General features: G+C 47.7%; 1 protein-coding gene and 2 non-coding genes across 5 annotated transcripts in view; all 3 read left to right on the forward strand.

Annotated features, from left to right (window-relative positions):
- Nucleotides 1-4,386: 4,386 nt before the first annotated feature.
- Nucleotides 4,387-19,370, forward strand: part of LOC134957294 (zeta-crystallin-like) — a 75,111-nt gene continuing 60,127 nt past the window's right edge. For 2 of the 3 annotated variants that reach the window (XM_063939073.1, XM_063939074.1), the window contains exons 1-2: nt 4,387-4,556; nt 6,595-6,715. In XM_063939073.1, coding sequence (XP_063795143.1) covers nt 6,605-6,715 — 111 coding nt within the window. In that variant the 5' untranslated portion in view covers nt 4,387-4,556; nt 6,595-6,604. The remainder of the gene's footprint in view (nt 4,557-6,594; nt 6,716-19,370) is intronic. The other variant, XM_063939072.1, reaches the window with a different exon arrangement.
- Nucleotides 11,004-11,118, forward strand: LOC134959503 (U5 spliceosomal RNA). The gene has a single exon (XR_010187534.1). It is a non-coding gene; the product is annotated as a U5 spliceosomal RNA (small nuclear RNA).
- On the forward strand, nt 11,712-11,818 carry LOC134959553 (U6 spliceosomal RNA). The gene has a single exon (XR_010187568.1). It is a non-coding gene; the product is annotated as a U6 spliceosomal RNA (small nuclear RNA).

Here is a 19,370-nt window from a genome sequence, read left to right on the forward strand (position 1 = left end):
AGAAAGTCCCCTGGGTCTGACGGTACACCGGTCTGAGAGAGAGTCCCCCGGGTCTGACGGTACACCCGCCTGAGAGAGAGTTCCCTGGGTCTGATGGTACACCCGCCTGAGAGTCCCCTGGGTCTGACGGTACACCCGCCTGAGAGAGGGACCCCCGGGTCTGACGGTGCACCCGCCTGAGAGAGAAAGTCCCCTGGATCTGATGGTACACCTGTCTGAGGATACCGACGTGATGGATGCAGCAACAGATACTCCAGCATCACCCTTTCCACCATGTACGCAATGCTCTGCTCCTGGACTTAGCACCTGCATACCTGCCAACATAACCCTCTCCAGGAGGAACAGAATGCTCGGCTTCTGGACTTTTCTCCTAATGTATGACTGGCAGCACCTGTGTTGAACAGGTTAATGGATAAGAAAGGTGTTTCAGCACAGGTGATGGCAATCATACATTAAGAGGGAAGTGCAGGAGCAGAGCATTGTGTCCTCCTGGAGAGCTCATGTTGGGAGGTATGACATAGGTATGAGCACTGGGTCAGTATTAGGATACAGCACAGGTGATGGTAATCATACAGTAAGAGGGAAGAGCAGGAGCAGAGCACTGTGTCCTCCTGGAGATGTCATGTTGGGAGGTATGACATAGGTATGAGCACTGGGTCAGTATTAGGGTACAGCACAGGTGATGGTAGTCATACAGTAAGAGGGAAGAGCAGGAGCAGAGCATTGTGTCCTCCTGGAGAGGGTCATGTTGGGAGGTATGACATAGGTATGAGCACTGGATCAGTGCTGGGGTACAGCACAGGTGATGGTAATCTCCTATATAATAGCCCAGATCTGTGACTTTCTGATTCATTTGCTAACGCTGGGCGGAGTCACAACAGTGGGCGGAGTTATTCAAATGAGTCACAGAGATCTGGCCAAATCTACAGGAGACTAGGAGCAGAAGCAGATAGCATGGGCATTGGGCATGTCACAGGCAGGGGTGCAGACCTCCCAACTTTCTGCAGGAGCTTTCTCCAGGCAGAAGGAGGGACACACACTCGGCGAAAAGGGGGCGTGGCTTCACGGGAGGGCCCCGTTTTCGTCAATGAGGGGGCATGCCCAGCGCTCTGTGAGCTGCTGGCATGCCCCCAGGGGCTGATTATGACTCCGGGGGGGTCAGGGCACTTGAGACAGGGGAGCCCTATCTCATTGCTGTGCCTGCTGTGGGTTGGGGGCGTGGCCTAATCGCGGGACGCGAAGCCACGCCCCCTCACGCAAATTCCGTTTTTTGTTTTTGTTTTTTTTTAAATGGAATTTTGGCCCCTCAGCTAGGGGTAAATCCAGAGGAGGTGGTCGCTCCCCCCTACACACCCGCACAGGCAGAAGAAAGCAGGGAGACTGCTGCCTCCCTGCAACACCACAGACCTGCCAACACGCAGCAGCGTGTGCTGACAGTAGCACAATGCTGCCGTTGTTGCTGGCAGGACGGGGTGGGGGGGGGGGGGCTTCTGAGCTGGGACAGAGCTACTCGAGCCGGGGGGCCCCCTAAAACTGTGGGGCCAACGGTACGTACCCCCTGCCCCTCCCCCTTAATCCGGCTCTGCTGCTGGAACCCCCCCTTAATCCATACCCCCTGATGCCCCCTCTCCCTCTGTCTCAACTATTCACCGCTGCTCTGCTAAGCAGAACAGCGAGTACAGGAACTTTCCAACTGACCCCCCCGTTACCGCGGAACACTGCGACCCGCGGGTGGGACAGCGGGACAGACCCAAAAAAATGGGACTGTCCCGCGAAAATCGGGACATTTGGGAGGTATGGGAGTGTGTGAGGGGATATGCCGTACAGACAGACGGGCACCGGCTCACTGTGTGCTTGACCCCCCCCCCCTCTCTGGCGCGGAGGAGCGTCACTTTCTGGCACACTCCACGCTTCTTAGCTGCAGTTTTGTGGGGCACCTGCCGCTGTGCAGGTTCCGTACTGCCTCTGTTATCTCCAGCCCCGGCAACCCCACCGCTAGCTGCAGCGCTGCCACCCACAGTGAGGTGCGCCCAGCTCCTTCACACACTTTAGCCGGCGGGTAACGCTGCAGAAGTCCGAGCTGCTTGCAGGCTCCGACCCCCTCCTCCCTCCAGCCGCAGCATCTCCTGGGGGCTAACCAGTCACTCCCAGTCTCCCCTTACCACAGTGCCCGGCAGCTGCGCGAGGTCTGCGGTGTGTGACTGAGGAGGGGGGGAGGGATGCGGACGGGCAGAGGAAGCAGGACTCCAGCCTAAGAGAGTCAGCCATGCCAAGTCTCCACCAGCAGCAGATCCCAACAGGTTGGAGTGGAACAGCAGCAGCCAGCAGCAGTGACTCCGGTAAGACACATCTGTCTGTCACCACTGTTTTGTCCCTAATATCAATCTCTCCCGTGCCCTGTGTTCTGTCATGTCCCTGTCACCCCTGGCCTTGCCCTGCCACCCTTATCCTGGCCCTTTCACCCTTATCCTGGCCCTGTCACCCTTATCCTGGCCCTGTCACCCTTATCCTGGCCCTTTCACCCTTATCCTGGCCCTGTCACCCTTATGCTGGCCCTGTTACCCTTATGCTGGCCCTGTTACCCCTATCCTGGCCCTGTTACCCCTGTGCTTGCCCTGTCAACCCTATACTGGCCCTGTCACCCCTGTCCTGTTCCTGCCACCCCTACCCTGGCCTGTCACCCCTATCCTGTCCCTGTCATTTCTGTCCTGGCCCCATCGCCCCTGTCCTGGCCCCGTCACCCCTTTTCTGACCCTGTCACCCCTGTCCTGGCCCCGTCAACCCTGTTCTGACCCTGTCACCCCTGTCCTGACCCTGTTACTGCATACCCTCCAACTACCTTTTTTGCAGGTACAGTACCCGCAGCGCCTCCAGACCTCTCCCCAATGCACCACACCTCCGCACCTTCCCCTCCACCCCTCCCACACACGCTGTGCCTCCAGACCCCCTACACCACCCGCGGCTCCCACTCCTCCGCCCCTACACCACCCACAGCACCTCCAGGCCCCCTCCACCATCCACCCCCTTTATATGTCTCCCCCCACACCTGCCCCCCTCCACCCGCAGCATCTGCAGACACCCTCCTCCATCCGCGGTCCCCCCCTCACCCACCCCTCCCCCACCAATGGCACCACCGCACCTGCCCCTCCACCACCAGCAGCACCTCCGGACCTCCTTCCCTATGCGCCGCACCACCCGTACCTGCCCCTCCCCTACCCATGGCGCCTGCGGACCCCTACCCCACCCCCGGCACTCCCGCCCCTTCCCATCCCACAGCACCTCCGGAACCCTTCACCCATCCACAACATCCCCACACCTGCCCCTCTCCCACCCATGGCACCCCTGCCCCTCCCCCACCTGCAGTGCCTCCGGACACCTCCCCAATCTGCATCCCCCACTCCTCTGCCCCTCCCCCACCCGCAGCACCTCCCGACTCTTCCCAATCCGGGCCCCACCCCCACTTCTGCCCCCCCTCCACCTGCAGCATCTACAGACACCATCCGCAGTCCCCCCCGCCCCCGCTACTTTCTGTACATCGTGCCCTGCAGGTGCTGTTCATGCCGTCGCAAGGGGCTGCGCCTCCTTCACCATCGCACGCCCTTTCATTGTGCAATATTTAACCACTAACAAAGGAATGCAGGTAATACTTTATATAATACAAATATTGAACCCCAGAAAAGCATGCAAGGGTTAAGGGGGCGTAGCCCCTTGCGACGGTGTGAAGAGCGCCCATAGGGCGCGATGAAGCACCTAGTTATACAGTAAGAGGGAAGAGCAGGAGCAGAGCATTGTGTCCTCCTGGAGAGGTCATGTTGGGAGGTATGACATAGGTATGAGCACTGGGTCAGTATTAGGGTACAGCACAGGTGATGGTAATCATACAGTAAGAGGGAAGAGCAGGAGCAGAGCATTGTGTCCTCCTGGAGAGGTCATGTTGGGAGGTATGACATAGGTATGAGCACTGGATCAGTATTAGGGTACAGCACAGGTGATGGTAATCATACAGTAAGAGGGAAGTGCAGGAGCAGAGCATTGTGTCCTCCTGGAGAGGTCATGTTGGGAGGTATGGAGGCTGTTTAAGAAAAACTTTCTATTAATCAGCTAATTAGTTTAACTAAATAAGTAAGTGGGCGGTGCAGGAGCAGAGCCCTGTGTGCACGGTGGGAGACAGGGGACATGCTGGAGGGGAATATGCACCAGGCTGAGGAGAGCATTGTGTGCAGGGCGGGGGCATGCTGAAGAACGAGCCAGGGGCGCTGACAGTCTAGTGTTCTATCAGCATATTTTTAATTTGAAGAAACATAAACACTATGTACAGAAGATTAACATTCCGCAGAGACCGGCGGCCATATTGAGTACTGGCAGCCAGGGACTACAGACGGACCCGTGAACGTACCGCAGTGGCTGGGTTTCCCTACACAGACATGGCGGCCGCCGCGATTCATCCTGAAGATCACCCCTGTCAGTGAGTGACACTCCCCCTGGTGGCCGGGCACCTGCAGCCGAGCGGACGGAGTGCGTGCTCCCGGGGACCCGGCAGTAACATTGCTTATTATGTATGTATATATTTATATACATGTATCTGAGTGATTAGATGTTACAGAGCAACAGTACAGAGCTGTAGTACTGCAAATCCCAGCATGTATCAGACTGTCAGTGCATGCTGTGTCTTGTAGTGCCACACAATCTGTGGTTGCATGCTGGACTATAACTGCCCAGCACTGAGTGCAGCTGCCCCTGGTCTCCTGCAGGTGGGTGCTGGACTGCAGAGAGTAATATAATAGTGCAGTATGAGCAGGGCCCCTGAGCCTCCGCTGGCCGCATTACTCTCAGGCATAGTGTCACTTCCTCTGTGTTACTGTAACTAATATGTCGCATAATGTCAGATATTACTGGTCAGAGAGCTCTCACCGGCCTCCTATAGGGGGCGCCACTGGGGCAGAGCGCAGGTCACCGGTACAGAAGGCCATACATGCCGCTATGTGCGGATATTAACCCTTATACTAACTTAGGCCCCCATTTATCAACGCGTTTTATCATATGCAACAAGTTTTGAAACTCGCTGCGTATGATAAATGGTGCTCCAGCCAATCAGCTTGGAGCACCATTTATCGTACCCAACGAGTTTCAAAACTCGTTGCGTATGATAAGACTCGTTGATAAATGGGGCCCTTATACAAGCAACACTGTCATCAACTAAACCAACTGATTGTACAGAATACATAATGTTTACCGGCGGGCGAGATGCCGGCTGTGAACATTCTGACAGCTGCATCCCGCCCGCCAGCATCGGGGCGAACGCTAAGATTCCCCTTGAAGGCTCGCTGCACTCTCCACAGGTTCTATTCTCACCCACGACTGGGAATAGCTGCTGAACGCTGGAATTCCGGCTGTCGGCATTCGGGATTCTGGCGTCTGTATCCTGCCTGTCGGCAGCCTAACCCTAGCCTTCCTATTGGTGCCTAACTCTAACCTCCCACAGGTGGTGCCTAACCCTAACCTCCTTCACCCGCAGCCAATCCCTGAACCCCTGCCCAAACCCCCCCCCCCCCCACCCCCACCCCCTCTCACAGTCTAAACCTAACCCGGCCGTTAATACTTACCTTCAAGATCCTGGCTGTCGGAATTCCAACGTCAGCATCCTGATCCTTTTGGGATGCGATCGTTGGTGTTCTGATGGTTGCCAGATACCGACAGCCAGAATCCTTAACGTATACACTTTTAATTGGTTCCAGAAACACTGAAATCACATCTCAGTAATCATTTTTATTACCTGTGTGGGATTTCACGTTGTGTATTTGGGGAACAGATGGGCTGGGCGTCCAGATGATTTTAGATATATGGGGAATATTGTTTCGGCACTTGTCTAGAATTGCATTCTAATAGGCTATGTTTATTGATGCTCCAATACTGTCCGTGCCCTGCTTTCAACACATTGAGCATTACAGAGTGAATGGCGCTTATATACCGCAATATACAGACGGGAAGTGGAGTGATTACAAGTTTTGTTTTTTTATTCTTAAAAACACTGGGGATTGGGTGATTCATGTATCTGCGGCAGATTCAGTAATCTGCAGAGGTCACCTGCTGCCCCTAACCGATTATCCAGTCAGCACCCCCAATCTGTAATCCGGGTACTGGCAGCGGTTTTTAGGGTGTCTAAACACCTGTAGGCAATGCAACAATTTTTGGGCTGTGTCACATAAGTGAACAAAACGGCAAAAAAATATGTTATAATATATTATCAGAGCAGATTGTTTCATGTTCTTATTCCCTGCACCAGTGGAGCTTACAATCTAATTGCCTTAGCACACTGTGAGAGGCCACTAGCCGATCAGTATGTGTTTGGACTGAGGGAAAAAAAACAAGATGAAAACCACATTACATGGGTCAAACGCAGTAAGGGTGGGGAGGGACTGGAATTGTGGGCACCCAGTCCTTTATCACGCCCATATCCGTCTGGGCTGTCACTGGTGGCATCTAGTTGGAGGAGTAACCCCTTCAGAAGGTTCCTGTGTGGCAAGACTCTCATATGATGGATATAAGCTGTTGCCCATATTTAAATACTGTATATATTGATGACGTGTGTTGCAGATAAAGGAACATGGCAGCAGTGGGGAGAGTCATGCGTGCGATCCGGGTGCTGGAATTCGGGAAACCTGATGTTCTTAAGCTCTTCACAGATGTCCCGCTGCCTTCCCCAGGAGACAACCAGGTACAGGCCTCTGCTTATCCGTTACTGGGCCTAATTCAGACCTGATCGCTCGCTAGGTTTTTTTTGCAGTCCTGCGTACGCATAGTCACCAGTGTAAACTGCGCATGCGTATGCACCGCAATGCACAGGCGCATCACACGGGTACAAAGCGGATCGCCTCTCAGCGATGGGTTTGTGCGAAGAGTCCATTCGCACCAGCGTTCGCAAGGAGATTGGCAGGAAGAGGGCATTTGCGGGTGTCAACTGACCGTTTTCAGGGAGTGGTTGGAAAAACGCAGGCGTGTTCAAGCGTTTGCAGGGAGGGTTCCTGATGTCAATTTCGGTCCCGGACAGGCTGAAGTGATCGCAGCGGCTGAGTAAGTCCTGGTCTACTCAGAGACTGCACAAAATCTGTTTGAACTGCTGTGCAACACATGCGTCTGCACACTTGCACAGCGAAAATACACTCCCCTATGGGCGGCGACTATGCAAACGCAGGACTGCAAAAAAACCCTAGCGAGCGATCAGGATTGAATTAGGCCCACTGAAGCTGAGACAGTGTATAAAGTGGGATGTCCTCATACCAGCTCTCCCTGGTGACAGGACCAGCAGGGAATTGTCTCGTTGGCGACCACTGCTGTTTATAATATGCGTTCAAACCTCCCATCGCAGCTCACGTTCTAGTGAATCTCACAAGGTGGCGCTCACAGGTCTCCCAACAAAGATTTTGCAGCCACACAAGGTACTTCTGTTCGGCGTTTCAGTCGGCCAGACTTTTTTTTTTTTTTTTTCAAGAACAATGAGCTGAACATACCTTATATAACATGGGAGCCAAAGTGCACAGATGTGTGTGTCCCTCATTGCCAGGCGACACCATTGGATTGTGTACCAGCTGCCACTCCGGACTACCGCGGATAAACTCGTGAGTGCCGGCTGTTGTTTTTTTTAGCTTTCTTGTATTGCCAAATGAACTTACATCAGTTTATTTGGATTTCATGGCGCCTCTAAACATTAATTGCGACTTTGTGTAACAGAAACCTTTTTTTGGAACACGAGTATGTGCATTATCAACAGATGGTTTAGTTATAAAGGGAACAGCTTGCCAATAGATAGGCTTTGTGTATTTGTTTTATTTAGACTGCTCTCAGGACATTGGGGGTAATTCCGAGTTGATCACTCGCTAGCTACTTTTAGCAGCCGTACAAACGCTTAGTCGCTGCCCACGGGGGAGTGTATTTCTTTATCATCCACTAGGGGTCACTGGAGTACTCTTGGGATATGGACGGGCGTAGCCGAACAAAGGCACTGAATATTCAAATTTAGGACCCTCCCCCCCCTCCATATCCCCAAGTACCTCAGTGTACTTTGCCAGTGTTTTTTCGGTGCTCACAGATGAACATCGGCTTGTGGCAAGGCCACATTTCGGAAGCTCGTCACAGCCAAGAGAAGGCGGCACAAGGTATGAGTGTCAAGGCGGTCAGCTCACGCTGCCGCCCTGCTGTGTGTGAGTGTTATAGCCGCTGAACACGCCGCTGAAAGTCTTCCTGAACGATGCGCAGAGCGGCCGCACGTCACTCAGACGCCGGCCGCTCTCACTACGCTGATGCCCCGGCACACGCCGCCGAGATTACCCGTGTGCTAACGAGCGGCCACACGTCACTCACGGACGCCGGCCGCTCTTCCAGTCACCGCACGCCGCTGAGGCCGGACACAGGGAGACTGTGTACGGCTGTAGGAAGGCGCCGCCGCCGCCCGCTCTTCCGGACGGCTCCCCGGCGCTATATACAGCGCTTTCCTCCTTTCCCTGCACCCGATCCCCGTAAGGTAACATGGGGAGGCAGGGGGGGGGAGGGGGAGTAATGCCCATAGCAGCAGCAGAAGGCTGCATGGGTTAAAGATAGGCTGCTCAAACTATCACAAGCAGTGCAGCAATTTTAAAGTCATGGGCTATAATATCAGGAAATTATGTTTCAGCACAATTTATATATATATAATAAGTACATTTTATATATATAATATATAATGAAGCTGTTTGCTAGCACAACTGTGTATAATATCAGTATCAACTGTGATTATATGGTTAAGTAAATTTTATATATATAATATATAATGAAGCTGTTTGCTAGCACAACTGTGTATAATATCAGTATCAACTGTGATTATATGGTTAAGTACATTTTATATATATAATATATATATGAGGCTTGGCCTAGCAATGGCCTATCAGGGGCATAGCCTATTGCAGGTTTAATCATGTTTTCTGTTCTTTTCTGTTAAGACTGCAAGATAATAACACTGCAGGCAGTGTTCATAATAATACAGACATACACCTGTATTATCACTGTATAATCTGTATAATAGGCTATTAAGCCTATATTAAAACTGCAGCAGGTAACTGTACTGTGATTTTCTGTAAAAGCATGGCATGACGGCCATTTCAATCATTGCTGTTTTTCCAGTTATACATTCCGGCCATACACCTCTGCTCCACAAGGAGGCGCAGGGGTGTTAGTGGGAATTTTTTGTTCAGGATAATTCTAGAACATTCCTGCCCTACATCTTTAAGCCACCAGAAGGCGCAGGGGTGTTAATAGGAATTTGGTTCGGGTTTCATATGCCCATGTGAACTGCTTTTCACATAAAGAACACTTTAGTTTCCTAAAGATTTCCGTACAGAGAAACAACCATGAGTTTCATATAAATATGCTGTTCAGCAATAACATATATATATATATATATATATATATATATATATATATATATGTGTGCCATATAATCGGGCAAGTGTCTGTCTGTTGCCAATTATGTTGTCTGTCTACATAGCGAATAAGGCTCTAGTGCAGACTAAAATTACTTTTAAAAATATTACAGTGGCAATTCAAATTAAAAGAGCGGTAATCGGAGTCTCGGAGTTACTCCGCCAGCTCTAACAAAAGACAGTTTTTTTTTCCAAAGGGCCAATTTCCCTTTGGGTACCAGAGGGTTTATTTCACTGGTCTTATAATTTAATGCACGATTATAGGTCAAATCTCACACCAATAACTACGAGTAAGAACGGTACATTACTCCAGCACTCAGATAGTGCGGGGTTTTGGACAATCATACATAATCGTTTCCAAAAGAATGCGATCCGCCATTGGTAGATGCGTTTCTGTCAAACATTATAAAAACCCAGGATACATTTGGGTCACTAGAAGCTATGTATGAAACCATGCCGATCACTGTTAAAAGAAGCTGCAGAGTATATCTGTAAAGCTTCTGCTAACGCCGGTTATTTTCATTGTCGCTAGTAAACGCGACAAGGCCAGAGCTTGTTTGCTCCTAAATTTGATATGCTTGTAACGGCATTTTATCCCTTGATGATATTCAGCCATTAGCGCATACAGTATACTTGTCACGGTGTTTTTAGTCACGCCTTGTAACGACAGGACGTTACAGTCAGCAAACCAGTGGTTTGATGACCTCTTTTACAATTGTGGAAGCGTGTCTTTACATGTTACATTTGAGAGGTTTCATGACTTCAACTCATATATGTCTCAGCTATTTACAGCTTAAAGTACAAAACTGCTTCTGTCGAAGGGTTTGGCAGGTGATCATTTACTCTTTGCTGGCTTATAAACCAGGCAATAGTACGCCAAGTTACTTATTCCCCTCTGTTTGAGCAAAACCAAACAGCTCCGTTGCTATATCAATAAGCAAGTCATTTACTACAGTTAGAAAATGGATTTTCTGCAGTTAGTATTTGCTTATTGGAGCCACAAAATTGCATAATTGCATTTGATCTTCATGTCGACCGTTGCTTATCGCTTCCGGTATTTACCAATGTGATGATGGGATGATAGCTCATCTCACATACGAACTATGTATTAACAAAGTTCCTCTAACTTGCGCTATTAAGGTATACTGCGATAGCAGATCAAGTTCGAAAACAATCGCATCTAATTCTGTCTAAACGATGTCAATTCCTAGGTAAGATTACAAATACGGTAAATCAAAGACTTTTACCTACTACACCAGCAAGAAGGTACATCTAGTAATTAGTGCAAAACACGCACACTAGCGGTACATTGGTGTATTCACCTATTAAGAATAAAGATGTGTTTTCAATTTAGGTCCCCACCCTTCACTCGCGTTTCCCACAGAGGGACAAGGGTGCATATACTCTGGACGACAGTCGCAGAGAGTCGGGATTTGTAGTTACAATCAGCGCAAAGGTTCTAAAACACGACAGATGGCTGTCGATACATGTCCTAGAACTCTGTGCATTTTACAATGCAATAAAGGATTCGCTTTCAGTCTGACCAGGGATAGACTCTGGTTTCTCTTCAGAACGAATAAATCTTTCGCTTTTTACTAAAGATTTCTGTGGAGAGGAACAACCGTGAGTTTCATGTAATTTTGTTTTTCATGCCTGGCTCACGCTGCCCTTAAGCAGTCAAACAAAGCAACGGCAGTTGCATACTCAACAACCAGTGAGAACCAAGAAGCCGCATGGCAATGCGGCAGGTAACTCAAATCTTCAATGGCTCAGAACGCCATTATGTGAAAATGTCAAGAGATCAATCCGTGAGTGGACATCTGTTAGACATACGATCTCACCCGTCAGGGTTTGGATCTTGAAAACTGGACATTAAATCCAGAGGTGTTTCATATGTGAGTCCACAGAAGGGGGTTACCCTCAAGTATACATGATGGCATCTCGCCACAATTACAAAAGCTCAGTATGTGTACATCACATTCATGGGGTCATTCAGCATCGTGTATCTGGCTCCACCATTTTCCGCTTCTCTCTTCGTTGCCAAAACGGATCAGAAGACAGTTCGTCACAGTCATACTGGTGGTATCTCATGGGTTTCGGAGAAGTTTGCTTCTCGAATTTTCAAGGAATACTTGCACACGATCTTGGCCCGCTCATAATACGTCCAACCTGTTACATCAGGGAACGTTCTTTTACCCATAGTTACCTATGTACCTATTATCTATGTACCGCAGCTGCAGTTGACGGGATGAGGGTTCAGTGCTCGCTTCGGCAGCACATATACTAAAATTGGAACGATACAGAGAAGATTAGCATGGCCCCTGCGCAAGGATGACACGCAAATTCGTGAAGCGTTCCATAAGACCGCCCTCTTAAAAAAAATAGAGCATTACAGTATCGGTTATACCAACCATGTAACGAAATAGTAAGCCGCTTAAGGCAGCTCATTATTAAAAAAATTTCGTGTGCTTACATAGGTTGTAAACCTCGGAAGTTTCCAACATCATACTTCAAGTACCCGTATTCTGTTAAACGGGATGGGATGGAAAACTGCGTTCATCTGCACTAACAGTGCAGGTATCTGTGTGGTAAACGTATTTTCAAAGACGTTTGCCTCTATTTGCGTCTGTAAATATCTTTCTACAAGGTGTCACCAAAGTTCAGACTCTATTTATCCCACCTACAACGCCAGGCGATTTGAGGTTGGGATCAGATTTATTACAGTTTTCATATTTTGGAACCCTTTCAACAAAGGGAAATTAAGTTTCATATTTTTTTGAACCTTTACAACAAATGAGAATTAAGTTTCTCACTTTGGAAAACATTTTTCTTCTAGCCTTGGCTTCTAGCCTTGGCTTCGGCAAGGGTTTTGTTTTCATATTTGGGTGCCTTGTATTCCAAGCCACCGTATTTGAGTTTCTCATGACAAAGCAGATCTTCGGACGAAAGCCGCTTTCGTATTCTTCACATCAATATACCAATAGTGGTTCCTGTGGGGACAGCACATTCTAGAATTCGGAATGTGGTACACGCATTACGCGTTTATATATGTACCAAACGTCTACAGTACGTGATATGAATATGTTGTTTGTTCTATATGATACTGCAAACTGGGGTTAGCCAGTTTCTCAGCAGACATTATCCAGTTGGATAATAATGACTACAAGTCAGACTTACTTTAAGGCTAAGTTACAATCGCCTACGTCAGTAATAGTTCATCCCACAGGTTCTGTGGGAATGTCAGACCCAACGGGTCGTGGAGCGTCTACGACGCGGCTACATAGCCTTCAGTGCACCACGTTTGTGCACGTTTATACGTTATAAATGGTGGCGCCATCAGCATTTAGCTTTGGCTGCCTACTGTTACAAGTATCAAACAGCTCTCCCGCCCACGAGGGAAGCTTTGGTACGTCCCAAGAGTACTCCAGTGACCCCTAGTGGATGATAAAGAAAATGGGATTTTGGTACTTACCAGGTAAATCCTTTTCTTTGAATCCATAGGGGGCACTGGACGCCCACCCAGAGCAGTTTTACCTGGGTTGTTTTAAGCTCAAGGGAGCTTAGTGAACAAATTTTACTTGGGGGGTATTAAGCTCAAAGGAGCTTATGGTAACACATTTTCACCGATTGGCTCAAATTATAAGGTTCTATCGGTTAAGGTGTCAACTGTTTAGTTGACAATAAGGTTACGGATCAACTTTGTGGTTGTCCGTTATGTTATAGGGATTCTCCATTGTCAACCTCTCTATATCCTGTTCGCTCAGTAAAAAAACACTGGCAAAGTACACTGAGGTACTTGGGGATATGGAGGGGGGGGAGGGTCCTAAATTTGAATATTCAGTGCCTTTGTTCGGCTACGCCCGTCCATATCCCAAGAGTACTCCAGTGCCCCCTATGGATTCAAAGAAAAGGATTTACCTGGTAAGTACCAAAATCCCATTTTTCACTTTGCAAGTGTGCGAACGGCTTTGCAGCCGAGCTCTGCAAAAACATTTTGTGCAGTTTCTGAGTAGCTCAAAACTTACTCAGCCTTTGCGATCACTTCAGTCTTATTGGTGCCGGAATTGACGTCAGACACCCGCCCTGCAAACGCCTGGACACGCCTGCGTTTTTCCAAACACTCCCACAAAACGGTCAGTTGCCACCCACAAACGCCTTCTTCCTGTCAATCTCCTTGCGATCGGCTGAGCGAATGGATCCTTTGTTAAATCCATCGCTCAGCAACGATCCGCTTTGTACCCGTACGACGTGCCTGCGCATTGTGCTGCATGCGCAGTAGTGACCTGTTCGCTGTGCTGCGAAAAACGGCAGCGTGCGATCAACTTGGAATGACCCCCATTATTCAGCAGGGAAGATCTGTATAATTCTCTCTTAAAATGAAAGAAAAAGGAGATTGATTACTAATTACACGGTGTTACACTCACAGATTACCCTAAGGAAAGATAAGTTCTCAGAGGTTTCCTGATTAGAAACCTACCTACAATAGGTAGAAATAAGCCTGAAGGAAAATCCGACTAATAACCGACTGACACGCCAAGAATATCCTAACAACAAAAACGGAGCAAGAATTTTGTCCGCCATCTCAAAAAATATTGATACCCGAAAACTCAACCCGAATGCCGAACTTGCACATGCCAAAAAGAGGGCGTTTAAGTAAAAATGTTAACAAACAATGATATCTATGTTAAGTAGGATATCCACACTACCGTCATAACGAGTACGTTTTAAAGAGACTATAAATAGACAATTTAAAATGATCCAGGCTGTAATACAAAAGGTAACATGCCACCATTACAGCTGTTGATACTGTCTACCATGCCTTTTATTCACACACAAATAATTATTTTTATATCGATAAATTGTAGGCAGGTTTTGAAAAAATGCTGCAGAGTAAGGATGCTTTCAAAAATAGAAGTGTTCATAGTTTATTTTAATCAATTAACAAAATGCAAAGTGAATGAACAGAAGAGAAATCTAAAACAAATCAATATTTGGTGTGACCACCCTTTACCTACAAAACAGCATCAATTCTTCTAGGTACACTTGCACACAGTTTTTGAAGGAACTCGGCAGGGAGGTTGTTCCAAATATCTTGGAGAAATAACCACAGATCTTCTGTGGATGTAGGCTTGCTCACATCCTTCTGTCTCTTCATGTAATCCCAGACAGACTCGAAGATATTGAGATCAGGGCTCTGTGGGGGCCATATTATCACTTCCAGGACTCCTTGTTCTTCTTTACTCTGAAGATGGTTCTTTCTGACATTGGCTGTATGTTTGGGATCATTGTCTTCCTGCAGAATAAATCAGGTCCCCAAACTTTGCGACTTTATTGGATTGTGTTCTACCCGTCGCCCAGATACACCCTCTACTCTTGGTAATCCAAGTTGGCCTTGGTTAATTTTTCTTTCTTGTACTTGATAAATCCTTTCTTGTACCTCTCTATTTCAGTGTTAAACTTAATTAACAAATTATCACTGGTGAGCTCTGCAAGAGCTGACAAATGTTGGACTTCAAAGATTTTAATTTTGTCCTGAGTGAACTCCGCTCCTTTGCGGATTCTGCGATCACCAAAATATTAAATTCAAGTGAGCATTTGTTTAAAACAGCGCCCCATCGCCTGCTAAATTCAGGGTTAATTCTGCCTTTCGTAGGTAGGATTCTAATCCGGAAACCTCTGTAATTAGTAATCAATCTCCTTTTTCTTTAATTTTAAGAGAATTATACAGATCTTTCTTGCTGTCCGGCCCTGCTGTGTCTAACAGTGACTCTTTAAAATACGCGGTTTCTGCCTCAGATTCTCTAAAACTTAAAGCGTCTCCAATGGGCAGTTGTAAATAGGAACGATCCTCCTTCAGTAGAGGTTGTTGTAGTATTGTCTTTTGTAGGCATAATGTCCTTATAGCAGTCTAAGGGGTATATGCAATTCACGGCGAATCGCGGCAAATTATCGCCGTTTTTTAATTCGACACAATTCGACAGGTGAATTCCGGCAGGTGGCTGCCGGAATTCACCATATTCAATGAAAAAACGGATTCGACATTCCCGCGGGCGAAAAACGGCCGATTTGCCGGATTTTGCCGCGATTTTAAAAATCGGGAAAAAATGGCGTGGGGTCCCCCTCCAAAGCATAACCAGCCTCGGGCTCTTCGAGCTGGTCCTGGTTCTAAAAATGCAGGGGAAAAATTGACAAGGGATCCCCCGTATTTTTAAAACCAGCACCGGGCTCTGCGCCTGGTGCTGGTGCAAAAAATACGGGGGACAAAACGAGTAGGGGTCCCCCGTATTTTTCACACCAGCATCGGGCTCCACTAGCTGGACAGATAATGCCACAGCCGGGGGTCACTTTTATACAGTGCCCTGCGGCCGTGGCATTAAATATCCAACTAGTCACCCCTGGCCGGGGTACCCTGGGGGAGTGGGGACCCCTTCAATCAAGGGGTCCCCCCCCCCCAGCCACCCAAGGGCCAGGGGTGAAGCCCGAGGCTATTTACCATTCCAGCAATAAAAAATAAAAAAATATTTTAAAAAATATATAAATAATACTTGTGCCTCCAAAAAAAAAAAAAAAAAAAGTACCTAATCCCTTCTAATATAAATAGATATGCTATTCCCAAAAAAAAAAAAACACAAAAAAAAACATGTTTAAATTTTTTTTTATTGTTTTCACCCTCCAAAGTGTGGCGGATTGAAAATGACGAATTTGCTGTCTAAAAGCACTGCTGTCGAATTTCCAAACTTGAATTGAATATGCTTTTGTCGAATTACAGCACTTGTATCATTGCAGAAAAGTCGAATTTGCAAAAAATCGAATTTCAAAAAGTCGAATTTTGAAAGTCAGTTTTTTTGTCGGAAAGTACTGAATTGCATTGACGAATTTTTTTTTTTGGGCGAAAATGACCCGAAATTCGACAATTTCGGGAATTCGACCGCAATTGCATATACCCCATAATGTAACAAACATACAAAGCCAATCTATTGGCAAGATGTTCCCTTTATAACTGAACCATCTGTTGATAATGCACAAGTCACAGGTAATGTTTAGACATCCCATGCAATCCAAGTAAACTGATGTAAGTTCATTTGTAATACAAGGGAACAAAAAAAAACAAAAAAAAACCAAACCAAAACAGCTGGAACTCCACTGATAATGATGATACTCTGTCCTGGTGCCCTCCGGGGTAAACTGGAACCAAACACATCCACTAACACAAGTTGGCGCTCACAGGTCTCCCAACAAAAAATCCACAACCACACAGGGTAGTTCTGTTTGATGTTTCAGTCCGTCAGACTTTTTTGAAGAACAATGTAGCAAAAAATGCGCTTGACATACCTTATATAACATAGACGTCAGATGTGTGTGTCCGCCATTGCCGGGCGCCAAGCAGGCAACACCAGTGGATTGTGTACCAGCTGCCAACGCCACTCCGGACTACCGCGTCATTGTGTGATGCCGTCAGACAACGGCGAATCTTGCTCCGTTTTTGCTGTTAGGATATTCTTATCGATTTGATTTATGGATTATCCATTTTCTTTCCTATAGTATATTCAGTATTATGAACCTAGTCTGATCATTTCCATTTATAACATAGACTTTGTTCTTTTATACTTATAATTTAGAGTTCTGGGCTTATGGGCACCTATTGTTGAACACGTTTGATAATGATGTTTCAAATCACTCTTTTTTTTTTTTTTTTTTTACTGTTTCTATCCTGTATATTTCTCTAACGTCCTAAGTGGATGCTGGGGACCATGGGGAATAGCGGCTCCGCAGGAGACTGGGCACATCTAAAGAAAGCTTTAGGACTATCTGGTGTGCACTGGCTCCTCCCCCTATGACCCTCCTCCAAGCCTCCGTTAGATCTCTGTGCCCGAACGAGAAGGGTGCACACTAGGGGCTCTCCTGAGCTTCTTAGTGAAAGTTTTAGTTTAGGTTTTTTATTTTCAGTGAGACCTGCTGGCAACAGGCTCACTGCATCGAGGGACTAAGGGGAGAAGAAGCGAACTCACCTGCGTGCAGAGTGGATTGGGCTTCTTAGGCTACTGGACATTAGCTCCAGAGGGACGATCACAGGCCCAGCTTGGATGGGTCCCAGAGCCGCGCCGCCGGCCCCCTTACAGAGCCAGAAGGCAGAAGAGGTCCGGAAAATCGGCGGCAGAAGACGTCCTGTCTTCAACAAGGTAGCGCACAGCACTGCAGCTGTGCGCCATTGCTCTCAGCACACTTCGGTCACTGAGGGTGCAGGGCGCTGGGGGGGAGCGCCCTGAGACGCAATAAAAACACCTTAGATGGCAAAAAAAAATGCATCACATATAGCTCCTGGGCTATATGGATGCATTTAACCCCTGCCAGAATACATAGAAAAACAGGAGATAAGGCCGCCGATAAGGGGGCGGAGCCTATCTCCTCAGCACACTGGCGCCATTTTCCCTCACAGCTCCGTTGGAGGGAAGCTCCCTGGCTCTCCCCTGCAGTCACTACACTACAGAAAGGGTTAAAAAAGAGAGGGGGGCACTAATTAGGCGCAGTATTAACTATACAGCAGCTATAAGGGGAAAAACACTTATAAAGGTTATCCCTGTATATATATATATATATATATATATATATATATATATATATATATATATATAGCGCTCTGGTGTGTGCTGGCAAACTCTCCCTCTGTCTCCCCAAAGGGCTAGTGGGGTCCTGTCCTCTATCAGAGCATTCCCTGTGTGTGTGCTGTATGTCGGTACTTTTGTGTCGACATGTATGAGGAGAAAAATAATGTGGAGACGGAGCAGATTGCCTGTAATAGTGATGTCACCCCCTAGGGGGTCGACACCTGAGTGGATGAACTGTTGGAAGAAATTACGTGACAGTGTCAGCTCTGTATAAAAGACAGTGGTTGACATGAGACAGCCGGCTACTCAGCTTGTGCCTGTCCAGACGTCTCATAGGCCGTCAGGGGCTCTAAAGCGCCCGTTACCTCAGATGGCAGATATAGACGCCGACACGGATACTGACTCCAGTGTCGACGGTGAAGAGACAAATGTGACTTCCAGTAGGGCCACAAGTTACATGATTGAGGCAATGAAAAATGTTTTACACATTTCTGATAATACGAGTACCACCAAAAAGGGGTATTATGTTCGGTGAGGAAAAACTACCTGTAGTTTTCCTGAATCTGAGAAATCAAATGAGGTGTGTGATGATGCGTGGGTTTCCCCCGATAACAACTGATAATTTCTAAAATGTTATTGGCATTATATCCTTTCCCGCCAGAGGTTAGGGTGCGTTGGGAAACACCCCCTAGGGTGGATAAAGCGCTCACACGTTTGTAAGGGCTCTACCCTCGCCTGAGATGGCCGCCCTTAAGGATCCTGCTGATAGAAAGCAGGAGGGTATCCTAAAAGGTATTTACACACATACTGGTGTTATACTGCGACCAGCAATCGCCTCAGCCTGGATGTGCAGTGCTGGGTTGGCGTGGTCGGATTCCCTGACTGAAAATATTTTTGCCTATAGAGCATTTAAAAGATGCATTTCTATATATGCGTGATGCACAGCGGAATATTTGCCGACTGGCATCAAGTCTAAGTGCGTTGTCCATTTCTACCAGTAGAGGGTTATGGACACGTCAGTGGTCAGGTGATGCGTATTCCAAACGGTATTTGGAAGTATTGCTTTATTAAGGGGAGGAGTTATTTGGGGTCGGTCTTTCAGACCTGGTGGCCACGGCAACAGCTGGGAAATCCACGTTTGTACCCCAGGTCGCCTCTCAACATGAGAAGACGCCGTATTATCAGGCGCAGTCTTTTCGTGGACAAGCGGGCAAAAGGTTCCTCATTTCTGCCCCGTGACAGAGGGAGAGGAAAAAGGCTGCAGAAATCAGCCAGTTCCCAGGAACAGAAACCCTCTCCCGCCTCTGCCAAG

The sequence above is a fragment of the Pseudophryne corroboree genome, chromosome 9 (assembly GCF_028390025.1).
Source record: "Pseudophryne corroboree isolate aPseCor3 chromosome 9, aPseCor3.hap2, whole genome shotgun sequence".
Lineage (NCBI taxonomy): Eukaryota > Metazoa > Chordata > Amphibia > Anura > Myobatrachidae > Pseudophryne > Pseudophryne corroboree.